The 18954-nt window shown below is 35.4% G+C and overlaps 1 protein-coding gene across 1 annotated transcript in view; it reads left to right on the top strand.

Moving 5' to 3' along the window:
• DOCK9 (dedicator of cytokinesis 9) overlaps window positions 1-18954 on the top strand; it is a 101824-nt gene that overhangs the window by 67637 nt on the left and 15233 nt on the right. Inside the window, exons 36-45 of the mRNA XM_010006332.1 lie at window positions 1307-1373; window positions 1886-1933; window positions 3737-3873; window positions 7997-8112; window positions 12130-12267; window positions 12585-12767; window positions 13450-13563; window positions 13708-13923; window positions 14400-14457; window positions 16050-16156. Coding sequence (XP_010004634.1) covers window positions 1307-1373; window positions 1886-1933; window positions 3737-3873; window positions 7997-8112; window positions 12130-12267; window positions 12585-12767; window positions 13450-13563; window positions 13708-13923; window positions 14400-14457; window positions 16050-16156 — 1184 coding nt within the window. The remainder of the gene's footprint in view (window positions 1-1306; window positions 1374-1885; window positions 1934-3736; window positions 3874-7996; window positions 8113-12129; window positions 12268-12584; window positions 12768-13449; window positions 13564-13707; window positions 13924-14399; window positions 14458-16049; window positions 16157-18954) is intronic.

Consider the following 18954-nt stretch of genomic DNA (forward strand, 5'->3'; position numbering starts at 1 on the left):
GAAGAACAGCACAGATCAGTAGAAGAGTCTCGGGCTAGCCTATTACCTTACTCTGCAGAACTTCCTGTATGACAGGGAACTAAATTATTTGATCACTGTGTACATTTCCATTTATGGAATGGGGATGTTAGTGCTTCTTCATTCTCCTGGCATGTATGTGAGATGATCCATTGAATTTTTGAATGAGTCATATTATCCTGGAGAAGGTTGTAGAGGTACATACTGCATAGATGGCAAATCTGCTTTTTTGTTTGTTTTGTTTTTTACTGAGATCATACAACTCGGAATACTCTCTATCCTTGCTCAATATTTTAAAAAGAGAGCAAGTCCTTTTTGGTTAAAAATTTTTTTCATTTGTGCTAAACATATCAGAAGTAGCTAAGATATATTTTATGTATCTATTTTGATGTTAATTTCTAAAAATCAAGTTTAATGTATTATAGTACTTAATCAAGAATGAGAATTTGAAAGGTTAATAAATATTCAGTACCCAGTCACACCATTATATTTTGATGTATTTACATCAATATTATTTTATGTATTTTAATTAGAATAATAAAACTCAAATGTCTTTTTCACTATTTTACACTTTGAAATATGTAAAAACTAAGCAGATTTCTAGGAAATTCGATTTAAAATTTACATAAGCACAGTGGAGATTTTTTGGTGTCAATTATCCTGGGAAGGAACAAATGTCAAGTAACCTTAGCCACACATCTTTGTAATAGTTTTTAATTTGTTAGCCAGTTTTGAGCATTTTTGGCAAAAGACACCAGGAATTGTCTTAGTAACTACAAGCTTTGTAAAAAAATACAGACATATTTTAAGTCTGTCTAAATAAAGAAAAATCTGAAGACTGTGCTGAGAAACTGTCCATAGTAAAGCATTGTCAATTAAAAAAGAACTCATAAATTTGAATTTTAAAAGTGTTGGGACCAATCTGTAAAGAAGCAGGCTATAGGACTAACTCTAAAGTATTCAGTTGTGTTAAATTTTTAGAACATTGTAGTCACTACTGACTACACAATTATTAATATTTTATATGAAATATAATATTAAATTGTATGGGAATATTATGGATTAATTGACATCATATTGTAGAAACTAATTTGGATAATTGATATGTGCATTTCTATCATGACCTACAAGGAAAACTTTAAATAGTAATAGTTACTGTTCCTCACAAGCCACTTTTATATTCTCTGAATCCTTATTATCTGAAAACTAAGAACTGATGTTAACTCTTCTACTTAATACTTACGTGTGTTTGCCTTTGTCTTGTTTTTAATGTTTTTCATTTTCCTAGATGCATTGTTTACATACTGGAACAAGGCTACAAAATCTGAACTGATGGACTTTTTCACAATTACAGAGTAAGATTTTTGTTGAGTTTGTCATAAAATCATACATTTCGCCATGCTGTTAAAAACATGGGTGTGGATACACATGTGTATATCTGGTTTTATTTTTGTTAGAAAAACAATGCCAGCTTGGTCTATTTAGAAGTCCTTAATTTGATATGCACAATTGCATGTCTGTCCAATTCCATAATAGTTTCTGGAATTAGGCTAAACACAAGTGATCACAAGAAGTTCCTTAACAGTGTCTAGTGCTCAGAATATTGCTATGCTCATGGAAGAGGTAGGTGTGCTCTGGAGGGAGCCTCATGGGCCTCTGGCTGTTAATCCCAGCTTGCCCAAAACAACCACCATCTGTGACTTCAGAAAAGCCATTTTTACTTTTAAATAGCTTGGAGACTGGAAGAGAATGTTAAGGGTGGAAGAAACACAGAAGTTTTATGATGTAAGAGTTGAATAATTCCAATGTATATAGATTCAGAAAAGAATGTTTAAAGTGTTGCTTCTCTGACTTCTGTTCTCTGCAGAGTGTGCTTACATCAGTTCCAGTACATGGGCAAACGATACATAGCCAGGTACTGTGTGGAATTTGAATTTTTTGTCTTTTTCATTAAGAGTAATGCTTTGAATCTCTGTTACAAGTAAACTGCATGAGTAAAAGAGATCTTATGAAATGATTAATAACATTTGGATGTAGTTTGAAGTAAGTAACTGGTTACTATATTAACAAATCTGAAACCTGTCTAAATGCCTGCTATCTGTTTAAGAATTATGTATGTGTGTTATGTTTGTTACCAAATGCTTTAAAATCCACCCCTTACATACTATGTTTTTGAGTACTTTTTTCCTTGAAATAATGTCTTTGGGGAAGAAATGTTACCGTTTGTTTTGTTTATTCACTTGAGCATAAAACCATGCCCATTGAAATGTTTTAGAAATTTTCTGTGTAGAGTTTTTAGAGAAAGGTGAGTAGTGAACATTCCAACACTGCTGCTTGTCAGTTTGAAGTCTGAAGTACCATTAGATACCTGTGCATTCTCACTGAAGGCTGTTTAAGAGAAAATGTGTAGGAGTAGGAAACATACCCTATGTTATTTGAGTATCTTTGCATTAAGGTGGTTTTTAATGCAAAGTATTTTTTTACAGAGTAAAATCGAGCAAGTTGTTTAGGCCTTACACTATGGTTGACATGATAATACTGTTATAATTAAGTTTGTGGGGTTTGAATACTGGCCCTCTTGAACTCAGTGAGAAAATTTTTTGCTGGCTTTGGGTGGCGAAGTGTTCTACCTGTTAGCCTTTTTGGTTTTAATTTTGATTTTACGCTCTTTCTACAAACTTGACTAGACTGTCTTGGAGATTTTTCAGAAAAATCTTATCTGTGTTCATAAACCCTAAAAAAAATATCAAAGGCAAAATAAATCTGGCTTTCAGGTTTTGATGATAACTTTTGTGCTTAAATGTACTTCAAACTCGGAATTTACAGGAGTCTGTAATTTCCAGGCTTTTTGTAAAAATTCTTCAAGCTAATTTGCTTGACTCATTTGTAGAGAAGACTACCACACTTCCTTTTTGTTGACTGATCACTTAGTCTGTGGACTGCATGTTAAACTAAAAAAAAACATTATGCTATAAAAATCATCTGGTGTTCTGCTGAGATATTGAATTTTCCTAATAAATGTAGCTTTCTGGTCTTTCACATTGTCATAACGCTGAAGTATATCACAGTCAATGCACGTTCTCTTAAAATACATAAATGACAAAAAATTAGAGGGGACAGGGAATTCTGTAATTCAAGCACTGGTTTTCATTTTTCATCAGCTCTGGTGGTGGTACACAATAGGAAGTTAACCTGTACTGATTGCTAACACCAATCACTTTTCTGTTTTCTTCACTCAATTGCTGCAAGTTTAACAAAGTATATGGCTCTTCTCCCTTCCTGCTTGGGTAAGATGTACATGATAGTACCTCAGTTAATTCCTGCTCTCTTGGTGCATGTTTGCTTCCTGTTTTTACCACTGTGTGTCCTAACTTTTTTCTGAAATTTTTTGCGATCAAAATAGAAGATCCGGGTTTTGGGTTCTGAATATTTTCAGAATATTTATGTTCTCAGATATTTATGCTTTCAAAAGCTCCTATGTAAACGTAGCACTTCAGGAGCAACTGCTTGTGTGCTTTTGCTTTCATGCTTTGAGGTTTTAAGAAAGAGTTTGATGTGATGCTTAAAAGTGGCCTATTTTTGTTTTATAAATAAAACTGTAAATAGGTTGCATTACAGCTCTTTCTATAAAACTTCTTGTGCTTAACTAACACTTCCTGTCTTGCTGCAGTTTGACATGTCTAACTTTTGCTTCTATCCCATTTCACCCATCTTGCAGGAACCAGGAGGGGTTGGGATCCATAGTTCATGATCGAAAATCTCAGACATTACCTGTTTCCCGTAGCAGAACAGGAATGATGCATGCCAGATTGCAGCAGCTGAGCAGCCTGGATAACTCTCTCACTTTTAACCACAGTAAGTCTCATGACATGGTAACATTCATCATCCTCAACCAGTACCACAACACCAGAGACAGGCCCCAGAGCCACACCAGTGCATTTCAATGACTTTTTATTGTTGTAGGTCAAATGAATAGCTGGAATCAGTCGATCAGTTCCCTGCTTTATGATGGAGTAATCAATATTGGCTGATGTCATAACATGGAGTGTGGTTAACTACAGCATATTTTTAAATAATATTTTAATTAGTTTTAATTATATGCACTTCGACTTTGTGCTGCAGTTACAAAATGTGTTTGTTTTTTCAATTTGCTTTATTAAGCGTCATTTTTTCACCTCCTTGGTCTTACAAGAGATTATTCTACAAGTAAAAATGTGCACTCTGACCATATCTCCATGTTTTGACATCCCCAAAGGAAAATGATTTTCTTGGAATTGCTAGAGAGATTGTGCAGCCCATGATTTGGTTTGTCCAAAAGTGAAAAAGCGTCCAATAATGAAGTGATTTTTCTGTTTTCAGTGTGAGAAAGATATCAAGTATTCTTGGAATTTCTGTAGACAATGGTAAGATTTAATCAGGTTGAAGTCAGCTTGTATAAGACTGCTGTATTGAAAACTAAATCTGCTTGTGGCCTATCTATTTAAACATGCTGCTCTTTTATTGCAAAATATACTGTATATAAAGTATTCTGAAGCACCATTTTTCAATTTTCAGCTTAAAAAACCAGTGAAACTGGTTGACTAATCCAGTAAAATACAACACTGACACTGAAAATAAATTTTTGCAGTAAATCAATTATTTAACTGTATGTTCACTGCGTTCATCCTTTTATTTCCCAAAGCATATCTAACTGTCCCTTAAAATCTTTTAGCTCGTTATCTGTGATATAAAGCAACAGCCTAATTCCACAAGACTTACCACATGGTCTAGTGGACAACTGGAAAAAAAAATAATCCCACCAAGCTTCTGTGTTTATAAATGCATTCTCAGGCTTGTCTGAATATAAGAAGTGGAATTATTTTATTTTTAAAATGTAAAAAAACTGTATTGCTGTGTAAATTACATTTTTTCCTTGTAATCAGTCTGCTACTGCTATATCATAATAATTTCTACCTGTTTTTTTGATACACAAAACTAAGAGCTTTTACATTGTGTGACTACTCAATTCAGTAAGTTAAAATACTTTGTAGCTAAAGACTGATTTACCAAAAAAAATAACATGGCTGTTTCTAGGCCCTGTGCAAAGAATTTCATACTTCCAACTTGGCAAAGTTTACTGATTTCTAGGAGACAGTGAGCTGAAAGATTTTAATAAATGCATGCTTACATAAAAATAAACTTTCTATTCTTTTCCATCTGAAGGATATTACGAAGGAATGTTTCTCATTTATATAACTTTGCAAAAAGTGGTATTAGGTGGGTTTTTAAATGTTGGACATTTAATAAATAACAGAATGTTACACCTTGAATTGACCAAGGTTTCACAAAGTGAAAATATGTTGCTGTAAAAGCTATGTCAGATGTGAAATTAATTGTTTTTGTCTTTGATCTTCCTGTTGTCATCTAACTTACAGGGTTTTTTTGTCTGCCTATATTGTGTATCGAAAGTATTTTTCAGAACTTGAATAAAATTTTTAGGTATCCTGAATGGTATAAATGCAGAAAGGATGAATCTCGTGGAAATAGTTGCTTTACTATTTGGCAAGATAGTTGTCTACACGTGTAAATTATAAATTAAAATTTCTCTGTTTCTTGATCATTTAAGGAAGGAATAGAACTGAAGTAACGTTGTAAATTATATTTCACATCTCTTGAGGAATTTAAGTATAGTTTTGTGCTTAAATATGAAAGAATTTAGGCCTTTTATTCAAAATTCTAAAGCATCACAATACAACCTACATGAATGTAGATGTGTATATGTATTGTTGAGGCTAGAGGAGAGGAGGACACTCAGTAGAATAGTGACATGGAAATGTACAGAAATACCAGAGATATATCCTGATCTGTAATAGCAGTGTATGATACTTGTCCAGCTTGTAGTCATTAGAGATTATCCCATTTTCAGTGTTCTTAGATGTTTCAAATCCAGTTACTCTGCAGTAGTGTGAAAGTATGGGTGCATGTTCATGTGAGTGTCCAAGCAGATGTCCACGTGATATGTGGTAATTGTAGTTCCATAGGTTTTTTAAAGTTACATGTGAAAAATAGAATCCAATATGTTAGTTATACATGAAGAAATCAGTATTACCTTCTCTAAACTGGTAGCAAATTGAAACAAGGATAATTTTTAGGATATATATGGAAAACCACTGAAAAAAATCAGTATTTTAACTCAGTCACATTGACTATTCCTTTAAGTTTACATCCTGACTAAAACTTCTGTCTAGTAATAATGCAGAGCAATCAGTCAGTGATCTTTTTATTTGCTTGTTCAAATTATTTATATGAAGAACAACATTTGAACTTTTTGGAATCCTGTTCATTGACTGCAGTTTTTACTTAGTATTTTTAATAAATCTCACAGCTTTCTTCTTATCTGAAAGAGCAAACAATTATTTCTTTAAAGAATATTTCCCCTTTTGTCAGTGCAATTCTCAAGAGACATCATCTCTTGGTATCTTCAACATTACTGAAACTGCAGACTAACTTAAGGATTACTGATCACCTGAAGGTGATTGCTATTAAAAAAATAGGGTTTCTTTGAATTTCTTTAATGAAAAGAGCACTTTTACTGAAATAAAAACATTTGGCAAATGGCTGTTTTGTTAAAATTTGCTTCCAATCCCAGTCATTCCTTTCCATCATTACAGATGTGAAGGGTGTAGTTGGATTGAAACCACAGAGAAAATACATGGGAGAAGGAAGAGGTGGAGCAGAGAATGCAACTGATGATAGGAAATGGTATATGCTTCATAGCAGGAAGAATGTGTAAAAATCCAAAGACATTAGTGGTTATAGGTATGCATGTGCAGAGTTCAGCCAGGGATGCAAGAAAGTGCAGAAAAAAGTGGCCAGGTGTCACTATAAAAGAATATGTCATTTCTTTTCTTGGTCTCAACAGGTTTTTCATGCTTGTCATTGATTTAGTGGTGCTAAGTTGACTATAAATCTAAAATATAAACCATCACATCATTAAGGTTGGAAGCGACCTCAAAGATCATCAGATTCCACCCCCCTGCCATGAGCAGGGAACCCTACCACTAGACCAGGTTGCACAAAACCTCATCCAACCTGCCCTTAAAAACCTCCAGGGATGGGGCATCAGCAGCCTCCCTGGGCAACCCATTACATTTCCTCACCACCCTTATAGGGAATAATTTCTTCATAATATCTGACCTAAATCTCCCCTCTCTCAGTTTAAGACCATTAACCCTTGTGCTCTCACTATCTTCTCTGATGAAAAGCCCCTCCCCAGCTTTCCTGTGGCCCCCTTCAGGCACTGGAAGGCTGCTATAAGGTCTCTCTGAAGCCTTCTCGACTCCAGGCTGAACAGCCCATTGTTCTTAAAGATCAGTGTTAGGGAACATAAACAATGTATTATAACCAGTACTGAAGCAGCATTTTTAAAAAAAAAACTATTTAAATACAATATAGAGCTAGAAGCGATAATATATTGTGATTAAATATGGAGCTATTGCAGAATTAATTACTTGGGTCTTCACTTCATGTAAGTACACGTTTGTCCTCATTCAGCTCTTCATGTTTTGTTATTCTTTAATGGTTGACTTATGATTGACTTTGTGATCATACACATTTCCAGCTCTAAATCCAATCTACTGCAATACTTAAGAATATATATGAGAATTGATATGAATCTGTACATTTATATATATGTGTATGTATATATACATATATATTGAAACTTTAGTCTTTTACTGCTTTAACTCCTGATTAATGCTTCTGCTGTTAACATTTGTACTTAATGTATTTTATGATCTTGTGCAAATTATGTTAGGATGATATGGGCATATTTTGAAAAATATTTAAATGCTAATATTTAATATTAGTTATTTTTCTGTATTGAATGCTGTCAGACTTTTTACTTGTTAATATTTTTCCAGTTCATCAAATATTTTGGAAATAAGAAACATTTAAATAAGTTTTTCCAGCATTCACTCTTCATTTGGAATTTCTACAGGCTATGGCCATTCAGATGCAGATGTTCTTCACCAGTCTTTACTTGAAGCAAATACTGCCACTGAAGTTTGCCTTACAATTTTGGATACTCTATCATTATTCACAATGGCTTTTAAGGTTTGTTCTTGACTTGGTGTTAACATCTTCTGTAATTATCTTTCAGAAAAAATAAATAAAATTTAAAACAATTTATATTTTATAGTCTAGTAATGTAGTATTGAATTTTTAGCATTTCTAGCATTATATTTCACTGCTGTAATGTAAAAGCTGATAAACTCTCGCAGCAAAATGGTTTGGTTTTGGATAAACATCGCACACATACTCCTTACTGATCAACAGTGATCTTTGGGAAAAGCTCCTTCCTTATCCTAACTTCCTAAAAACATTTCTAGGAAGTTTGGTGTCTACCTAATATTAGTGGTAAAACTGTCTTTTAAAGGCCAGTGGGGTGAAAGATCTATGTTATGACAAAACTGTAATTCGTAATTGGACAGTGTCAGACTTGTGTATTGAACTTGGCTTCTTATATTAAGTCACTCTTTATAGTAATTTGTGTGTGTTCCTTTTCTGTAATTTTATTTCAATTGTAAGACTTCTTAGTCGTATCAGTTGCTGTAGCTCTCCTGTGGAATTTTTTCATAGCATGCTCACTTGCATGCCCCTCCTGTCTGGCTTTTTGAGCTTTTCCAAACTTTAAAGGTGAAGCTATATAAAAAAGAAATGTTAGCTCTAGCTTGTTTCTCCTCTGATTAGAACAGTGTATCCAAATTCTTGCTTGAAGATAGAAATTTAGTGTCTTATTTTTAATCTAGTCATGAAAACATGAGATTATTTATTATGAGATACCTTTTATTAATAATAGATAGAGTATTAGTACAGATAGTTTAGAACCAGTTCTGTTCACAGACTTCATAACAGAATTGAAAATTAAGATAGCTAGTTTTAAAGAGTTAAAGAAGAATTAAAACTAATATTTTGGTTATCAACTGCCCATCATGCTAGGAGTGACAGTCCTTTGAGGTTATCTATATTTAATATGTTGAGAAAGTGAGTAAGAGTATATCAGAATAGTGTACACAATCCAAAACAAACAGATAGGAGAATCAGCTTCTATTCCATCAACTGCACTAAAATACATAAAATCATGGAATCAAAGGATGGCTTTGTTGGAAGGGACCTTGAAAGATCACCTAGTCTGGTGCCCCTGCCATGGGCAGGGACATATTTCACTAGATCAGGTTTCTAAAAGTTCTGTCTATCCTGACCTTGAGAACTTCCAATGGTGGGGCATCCACAGCTTTCCTAGGCAAGTGTTCCTGTGTCTCACCACACTCATTGTAAAAAAAATTCCTCTTTATGTCCAGTCTGACCCTACCTGCTTTCAGTTTAAAACCACTGCCCTTTGTCCTGTCACTGCAGGCCTTGGTAAAAAGTCTCTCTCCATCTTACATGGAAGCACCCTTGATATATTGAAAAGCCCCAGTGAGGTGTCTCTAGAGCCTTCTCTTCTCCAGGCTGAACCACTCCAACTCTCTCAGCCTTTCTTAATAGAAATGTTCCCTTCTAAGCATTTTCACAGCTCAACCATGGACCCACTCTAACTGATGTCAGTGCCTTTCATGCACTGTGGGCCACAGAGCTGGACACAATACACCAGATTGGGTTCTCATGAGAGCAGAGTAGAGCAGGAGGATCACTTCATCCATCTGCTGTCCATGCTTCTTGTTACACACTCCAGTTTTCTGGGCTGCAAATACACATTGATTGCTCATGTCCAGTTTTTCATCCAGCAGTATCCCCAAGTCCTTTTTTCCACAGGACTGCTCTTAATCCATTCATGCCCTAGTCTATATTGATACTGGAGATTGCCTCAACCTAGGTGCAGGACCTTGCATTTGGCCTTGTTGAAGTTCAGGAGAGTCACATAGACCCACTTCTCAAGTCTGTTAAGGTCCCTCTGGATGGCATGGTACACGAAAGTCTCTACCTAATCAACAACTTGTCATCTACAAACTTGCTGAGGCTGCACTCGAGGGACATCACTTATTAGTGTTTTCAACTTGGACATTGAGTGTAACACTTTGGACACAGCCATCCAGCCAATTCTTTATCCTTCTAACAGCCCATCTGTCAAACCTATATGTTTCAAAATTAGTGGCAAGAATGTTGTAGAGAATCATATCAAAGGGCTTACACAGTAAAGACAAATGAGATCCATAGATCTTTCCTTGTCTACTGATGCAGTCACTCCATCATAGAAGGCCACTAGGTTAGTAATACCAATGTGCTTCTTTTGGTAATGATTATCACATTATATAGAAGGCCAGACAACATTTTTCTGTAAGATCGTATTTCGCTAGTGGGGATCCACATTTCTATTATCTATTAAAGCAGGGAAATCACAAGTTATGTCTGCTTCTTAGTAGAATTTTAACTGATCCTATGGCATGTGCTAGTACTCAAGGTGGTTTAGTTAACTACCTACCTCTGGTGTTGGGACATCTAAAGAAGAGTTGTTATATCAATTTCCTCATAAGGATAGGGGTTTGTAAGTCAACATCTCAGTGTTTTGCTATAAATCTGGCAGTAGTAAGCCTTTCCATCTTTTAGGACTTGCACTTAGGTGCTTGGGTTTGGGTTGTCTGCTGAGATCTGTATACATTTCCAAGAGATAAAACTACCTCCTGTGACTAAATAGGCTGACTGGCTGATATCTAACCATTTATGTCTAACTTTCTCTAAAAGGGCCTGCCTGTGGTTTCACTGCGTGGCCTTTGGAGATCTTTGGTCTTCTGCCAGCATTTGTATCTATTAATCCACAAAGCTTGAAACCACACTGAGTTCTTGTGGTCTGCAAGTCATGTTATCAGAGTGGCTTTTAATGGAGGACTGCCTCCTTCAATTTTTTAGTAGTGGGGAACACCCAAAATGCCTAGAGCTGTGCTGAAAATCTTTACCCTGAAGAATTTATTCTGCGTTTCCATGAACAGAAAATAATTCATCTGCAGTTAGACATCTCTTCCATGTTTGAGAGAACCTAAGACATGCTACACGAGCCCAGGACTGTACTGGGCCTCAAGAATCTTTTTTAAAAAAATTGTTAAGCTAGATTATTTGAGTTAATGTTACCTTAAAACTTACTTGAGTTAGTAATGGAGGTGCCTTCCAGCATACAGTATGGATGCCTGAATATAGTAATGAAGAGTGGAGTGTGCAGGGGGGAATTGCAGAACGTACAAGAGCTAGTAGAATTGTGTTGGAGGGCCAGTGGAGTCAAAGAGAGCAATATTTACCACAGTCCACTCAGTTCTGAACTCCCAGGACTGAATTTAGCAGTCCCTGAATTGATTGACTTGTTTAGGTGTTTTGTAAGAGGAGATACCTTGTTTCATCTTAAAATCCTATAGGAACCTAGTGCATATGCTCAGTGGACAATGGGAGAACACAGGTCCTAGAGCAAAACAAAAGCAATAGGAACGGTTGAGGATAGATGCACAGCCAGTTCCTGTGTTACACAAATGGAAGGAGATGAGATTTTTTTAATAAGTTTTAGTGGAAGGAAGCTGTTGTGATGCAGAAATCAGGAGTAACCCTGTGTATTGCATGCCTCAGAATGAGCTTTGTAATATTCATACAATTAAAACTCTGAAAAGTAACTAGTATTTTTGTCCTTAAGAGTCCTTCAGTTTCAGTTCTAGGGTAGTAATGAAAGATAGTAAGTGGGTTGGAGTTTGGTTTATGGGGAGGTTTTTTTGAGAGCAGTGTAATGGATGCACGGTAAGAAAATTCCACTGTCTGAGCTGCTAAAGCCAGTTGTAACCCAAGTGTTTTAATACCTTGAGTGTGCCTCTCTAAGCACTGTTAATAATAATGAATTTAACTAGCAGCTCTTAACAACAATCATGTTCTACTCGTCTATTCAGAAGCCAACACTTTCTTTATAAGCAAGATTAAGAAAGTGTTAGACATGCCAAATTATATTTCAGGTATTTTGTATTACTAACATTTTGGTAATAACATACAGATTTATTTTTTAAAAATTTTTATTTCCTGCTTTTGGATAGGTGTATGTTCTTAGAGTAATATAAATGTATCACTGTGCAAAACTCCTAAATTCTCACTCTCAATTTAAAGAATCAACTACTGACTGACCATGGGCATAATCCACTGATGAAGAAAGTGTTTGATGTATACCTCTGCTTCCTTCAAAAGAATCAGTCTGAAACAGCGTTGAAAAATGTCTTCATTGCTTTAAGGGCACTTATTTATAAGGTAAGCAGATTTAAAATAATTAATCTTCAAGTACTTACCCAGTTCTTTAGCTAACAATATACTATGTAAAAGTTTTAGAACTAAAATCCCAAATTAAAAGTTGTGAATAAGGATTGATCTGATCTTAATAATGTGTGATAATTATCCTATCCTTGGAACTGCTGTAAAAATAATTTTCTGTCATGAGCTACCATAACTGTCTCTTTTTTCCAATTTGAGATTATTAATTATGTGGTTTTTTTCTTGACATGCTTATTTTATCAAGAACTGAACCTTGTTTTAATGAGTAACTTCTTCCTTTTCTGCTTTTTCCTCAGTTTCCTTCTACATTTTATGAAGGTAGAGCTGATATGTGTTCTGCACTATGCTATGAAATTCTGAAGTATTGTAATTCCAAACTGAGTTCAATTCGTACCGAAGCTTCACAGTTACTATACTTCTTAATGAGAAATAATTTTGATTACACAGGGAAGAAGTCTTTTGTTAGGACACATCTGCAAGTTAGTATATTTTTTGTTTGTTTGTTTGTGTTGGTTTTTTTAAATATTGGTTTGCCTATATTTTTAGGTGCATAGTTACATCACAGTGTGCAAAGCCCTGTCAGATAAAGACATCAAAGTAATTCTTTTGGATTCAAGCAAGGCTGGTACCATTTTAAGAGTAAGAAGATAGCAATAAAAGTATATCCAGTACAATAAATACTTTAAAACATTTTGATGGCCAGTGTTTTGTAGGACATAATTTTATTTGTGAGTAAAAAAATCTTTACTCACGTAGCTGTAATTTTTGTTGTTAAATAGCATATCATATTGCATTTGAAGAAGCAAGGAGTGCAGCAATAAGCCCCTCAAAATTTAAAACAAAACAAATACATGGAATGCTGTGTGTTCTGGCAAAGCTGGGAACAATAGTTTACTACTTACATGACCTCTGGCTAGTTCATCTAGCACTCAGTCTTTAGACCAGAGGGTGCTTGTTCGTTAAATTTACCCAACCCTGCTTTTTTTTGATGGTGTTGCTATGAATGTAACTTTGGGAAAAAAAAATAATCAAAATATAGTTTCACTTAAGGGAATAATCTTTCCATTAAAAAGAACAAAACTTCCTTTGTAATTGCTTCATAGGTACATTTCAAGGGTATTTAATGAAATATGCACTAACAAGACGTTTGTTTCTGTCAAGGTTATTATCTCAGTAAGCCAGTTGATTGCTGATGTTGTTGGAATTGGAGGAACAAGATTCCAGCAGTCTCTTTCCATCATCAATAATTGTGCCAATAACGACAGAATTATAAAGGTCTGGTTTTATTCTTCTTTCCATACTGTAGAAAGGATGCTTGAGTTCTCTTTCATAGTGTCTTTTGCAATTATGTTTCAACTTTTGATAATGCAAAGAATAGAAAAAGAAGGTAGCAGTTAACCCAACTTTTCCATGTTTTAGCACACTACATTCCCTTCTGATGTTAAGGATTTAACAAAACGAATTCGTACGGTACTGATGGCTACAGCTCAGATGAAGGAGCATGAGAATGATCCAGAAATGCTTGTAGACCTCCAGTACAGTTTGGCAAAGTCTTATGCTAGTACACCTGAACTAAGGAAGACGTGGTTAGACAGCATGGCAAGGATCCATGTTAAGAACGGAGACCTTTCAGAGGTAAGAGAAAAAAGGCAAACTTGTAATGGATTGAGAGCAGCCCTGAGAAGGACTTTGGGGTGTTGGTTGATGTAGAAGTTCAACATGAGCTAACAAAACAAGTCAGCAGAAGAGCCATTAAATGTTAATTAGAGTAATTAATACCTCTTTTGTTTCACCTAATGCTTGAAGTACATCCCAAAAAGAGATCTGCCTGTTTTTATTACAGCATGACATTCTTACCTTGTAGTTTGTGGTCACTCAGATTGTGTGTTGCTGTTCATGCTACTTCCACACTCTGGTGAAAAGCTAGTGTTCTTGCACACTTACTGTTTTGCATAAATGAGGTGGAGAGTTCTTACACCAATCATAGGACATCTGCAAAACAGCTAAAAGGAAACCCAAACAAATTATCTTAGGCTAGGGCTCTTCTAATATACTATATTTTCAGTAGTTCCATTCTAAGATTTATAAGATTATAACTATTTCTGTTTTAGGCAGCAATGTGCTACGTCCATGTAGCAGCACTGGTTGCAGAGTATCTCACACGAAAAGGTACAATTTTGAAATCTTACTTTAATGCTTTTTGGTTTTCATTATAATTTAGGAAAAGCAATACTTTCCCTGAGGAAGTTGTAGGCATTTCAGTGCTTGCCAAGGAGAAATTTCTGACATAAACAGATAGCACACTCACGTGTTTAAGAACATACATGCATATCTAAGGGGCAGCATTTCAGATGAATGTAAAGTAAAATTTTTAGGAAAATAGAATTTTTAATTTTACATGAGTTGCTAATAGCTCAAGTGAGACCTTTTTCAAAGCAAACTTATTAGTGAATGTTCTTGTTGAACAAGTAGTCTCTGAGTCAGTGGTAGTGGTGCCACAGTGCTTCACCTGTAGTCGTGTTCTTTGCTAGCAGCTGTCTACCTCCTTAAAACAGGGTAGAAAACTATCTTTCATCTGTAGGATCAGAGGAGTTCTCAGGGATTTGAAAAAGAGAAGATTATATGTCTTATATTAAGAAATGCAGATCTCTGTAAGAAAATTTCAGAAATATCTTAAGTCTGATTATGTTGAGCTAGTGTTTTGTTTTTGTAGGCAGACAAATTCATGTTTGCAGTGTTATCTTTGGCTTTGCATGACTGTTCAAAATGAAGCAAAGTCATGGGTCTACAAGTTGCCATTTCTCTGTGGTTCCTTTGGGTGATCTGGTATTATTGTCTGGTGTCATATAAAAGTTAGTTCCTCTTGGTAATACAGGTGGTTAAACTTCTACCTGTGGTGTTTCTAGGAGCAAAACGAAACCATGCATTTGAGGTATTAAATTGAATTATCATTCAATAAAACCTCTGGTGGTCAGACTTCCACTGACCAGAACGAGTCTTTGTAGGAATGAACTGTGAAATAAATATGTGCAAGTCCTTGTGCTTCTATAATATTTATTGATTGCTCTTGAGGTTTGAATTAACACAGTTATTGGCCAAAAATCCTGAATTCTTAGTTCAGCAATCTGGTATAAGAAGAAAGAGCTAAACAGAATGGGTAGAAGAGGTAGGTTTCGTGTTAGAATATCCTAAAACCCATTTGGGCTAAATACTTATTTCAGTAAAGAAGTTATATTAGTGAGTTGTTTTTTTTTCTTGCTTGTAGTCTGACTTTCTATACCTACAGCTGAATTATGGGTATTACCATCCTCTGATCATTTTGTCTGGTTGATGTCGGTCCATTCATAGTGTTCAGACTGGGGAAGCTGATATGCCAGGGCCTGTCCATATACACAGTTCCAGCATGACTTCACACTAGTTTAATTAAACACTGTAAAAGTTACCTTGGTTACCTTAGGCTTGGTGTGGAGTAGATTAGACATAGATTTAAGATAAAATGGGGATATTCAGATGCTAGTTATTCTGGTGAGTAGGAGCAGAATATTAGAATTTGTGGGGTTTTTTAAAAACACATTTATACTTACACAGTACTGTGAGCTGTAGTATTTTAATCATGCAGTGGAAGGCTGGGGTTTTCATTTTATTTCATTTGGTGGCAAGGACATTTAAATCTGGCTTCTGCCTTATCCAGCAACACAAAATGGTCTGATGTTATCCTGGCAGAGAAAAGTAAATTTTTCTGTTTTCTTTTTTAATGACAGGGATGTTTAGGCAAGGTTGTACTGCTTTCAGAGTAATCACACCTAATATAGATGAAGAGGCTTCAATGATGGAGGATGTTGGGATGCAAGATGTTCACTTCAATGAAGTAAGTAAACAACAGTGTTAGAACTGATGCACACTGAAGTGCTGTTTATTTTTCCAAGTTTTGTGTTTCAGTCCTGAGGCTGACTACTATTATATATATTACTATTATTTTCTTAGCCATGATTCTTATCCTGAAACTGAAATAAAGAATTTCTGTGAGTTGTCCCAGCTTAAGAAAATTTACTATATACATATATTTAAAATAAAGCACAAGCACATAAACACAACACCACTACTGGAATAAAAATAAGCAAAATGGGCTTTCAAGTTAGTTGACTGGATGAACACTAATGTGGATTATTTATCAGTTGACAAGATCTGTTTTGGGTTTTTTTAAGCTGATTTTGATTTATTACATCAGCAACTGTGAAAATGTGTTTGGAGTTTCTCATAAAAATGAAAGTTATTTTATTGACACCAGATTTGAATATTTTTTTTTTCTGGCTAAAGTTTCGCTATTTGTGTCTTCACTGATCTTAATAGAAAATTTTACTATTAAGAAGCCAATGCTCACAAAGAGCTATGTTTACACTATGTAGTTGCCAGGATAGGTGGGGAAGGAAGGGACAGACCACTACTTGCTGTAGCTGTGTTGGAAAAGTCTCTGGTGTGTAAGTGTAATTGTACAACAAAAATACTTTTATTTTGTTTGTATATAGTAAAAGTGTGTGACAGAATTATTTGACTCTGCTAGTTGAGTCTATACGAACAGATTCAGGAGGAAGGGATGAAAGATGTAGTGTTTTAAACCTGGATTTAGAGCTAAGGGAAATGTGATTTACTCCAAAGTTCTGCTACTGCTTTGCTCTGTGGTCTCAAGACTAAAATTGTTGGCTTTGTTAAAGCAGGAGTTGGAATTGCTTGCAGTGAGAAGTAAAGTGCTTTTCATTTCCAAAGACATTCAATAGCAGATAGCTTTTTTTTTTAGAATTTTTGTGCTATACTCTTTAAAACACAGGATTCTTTTGATCCAGCATGGAATTTAGCACTTGACTTAAAACAAAACATAAGCTGCTCTTTTTTCTTTTTCTGATTAGTCGCTTTCTACAAAAAGAATATACTGCTTTTTCTGGGTCATTGAACCCTGCCCAGATTTATTTCCATCTCTCAGTATTTCCATGGAATGAAACGAAGCCAAGAGTGAAATTACAAGCCTGTGGAGCTTGCAAAGGGATCAAACCTTGCCAAATGTCATTGTTCTCTGCATGCAACACTTTTTAAAGTTAACCATATAGAAGATTAACTGAAATATTGAGAAAATTATGGATATATTAAGGTTACTAGTATTTTAAAGAAGTACATCAAAACAACTTAGTTGTTTTAAGAACAGGAGCATACTCATGTGGAGTGTTTCTTCAATACGTTCTTACGTAAGCAAAACTGTATTAGTCTAATTCAAAAGATCATATCAGAGATCAGTTTGGTACAAAAACTGAAAAGTAGGAACATCTCTTTCAAGCTCCACTTTACTACTACAGTGCAAAATGATACTCTGATGGGAATTCTTCTTACACCTGCTAACAAGGGTCATGTAGGATTTCTTTCTTAAAACTGGGGATGCTAGTTAAATTTAGAGTTAAATCTCCAGAAGAGTAATTACAAGAACTGGGGAGTCAGTGTGGATCCCTCCTTGTTTCTAAAAGGGGAAAAACATCTTTTAAATTCTTCACTCTATATAGTCTTCCCAATAAAAGTGAAATTTGTCTTACGATTCCATTTTAGCTTCTCATTTTTAAAATGAAATTTTGTAAATACTCAATTTAATTATCGTTTTTAAGTAATTCCCTCCCAGTCCACAGTTACCCTGACTCATTTCCTAAACTAGCCTACTGAAAAAAACATTGCAGCTGCTTTTTTTTTTAAAACAAAGTTATCGTGTGCATTTCATTAAAACAGTTGTTTACCTAGATATCTTATTCAGCAACACAAATCAGATTCTCCCTCCAGAACCAAAATCTTGTCCTGTCAAAAACTGGAAGGCAAAGCCTGGAACCTGGTATCCTTTCCATGCTAGACTTTGCTGCAAGCAGTCCCATCTGTGGGAGGTCTGAGCTATGGCTGACAGGCCTGTGTGGCAGGTGCCAGATTCCATGCAGATTAAGGCTGGAAACAGTTTCATTCGGATTTGTTGCATTTTTCCAACATACACTGCCAGAGAATATAGCCCCACCACAATCAATCTTTACCTTCCTATTTGTTTCTTCTGGTGTCTTGTTAGCTATGACTTTGCTTGAGAGGAATTATTCTAACCTGATAGTAAGTGGAAGAGATTCAGAGCTCACGTGGTATTATAGGTCTTTTAAGCGATCAGTGTAATTCAATATATTAAAAATGTTTATGAAAAACAGAAGTAAGTGCTTACCCAAGCATACAAGATACTGTAAATATGGTTGTGAAGGCTGGTATTCTTCAGAGATACTCAAGCTGATATTGTTTAACATCTTCATTAGGAATCTGGGTCACAGGTACAGCCTGGCGTCAAGTTTGTGGATGGGACTAAATGGAGGGGTTAGTGACTGTTACACTGGGGGCAGGGCTGCTATTTAGAAGTACCTCAAACTGAAGAAATATGTGACAGAAGCTTCTCAGAGATGTACAAAGACAAGTGCAAAGTCTTGCTTCTGTGAAAGAATCACCCATTGTCTCAGTACAGGCTGGGGACAGACTGGACTGGTTCTGCATGTGGAAAGACCTGGGAGTTCTGGTGGACAAGAGGTTGAATGGGAAAGCAGCAGTGTAGCCTTGTGGCAACAAAGGCCACCTGGGTTGTATTATAAAAAGTACAGAGTCTGGAAGTGG

Source organism: Chaetura pelagica, unplaced genomic scaffold (assembly GCF_000747805.2).
Source record: "Chaetura pelagica isolate M959 unplaced genomic scaffold, ChaPel_1.0 scaffold29, whole genome shotgun sequence".
NCBI lineage: Eukaryota > Metazoa > Chordata > Aves > Apodiformes > Apodidae > Chaetura > Chaetura pelagica.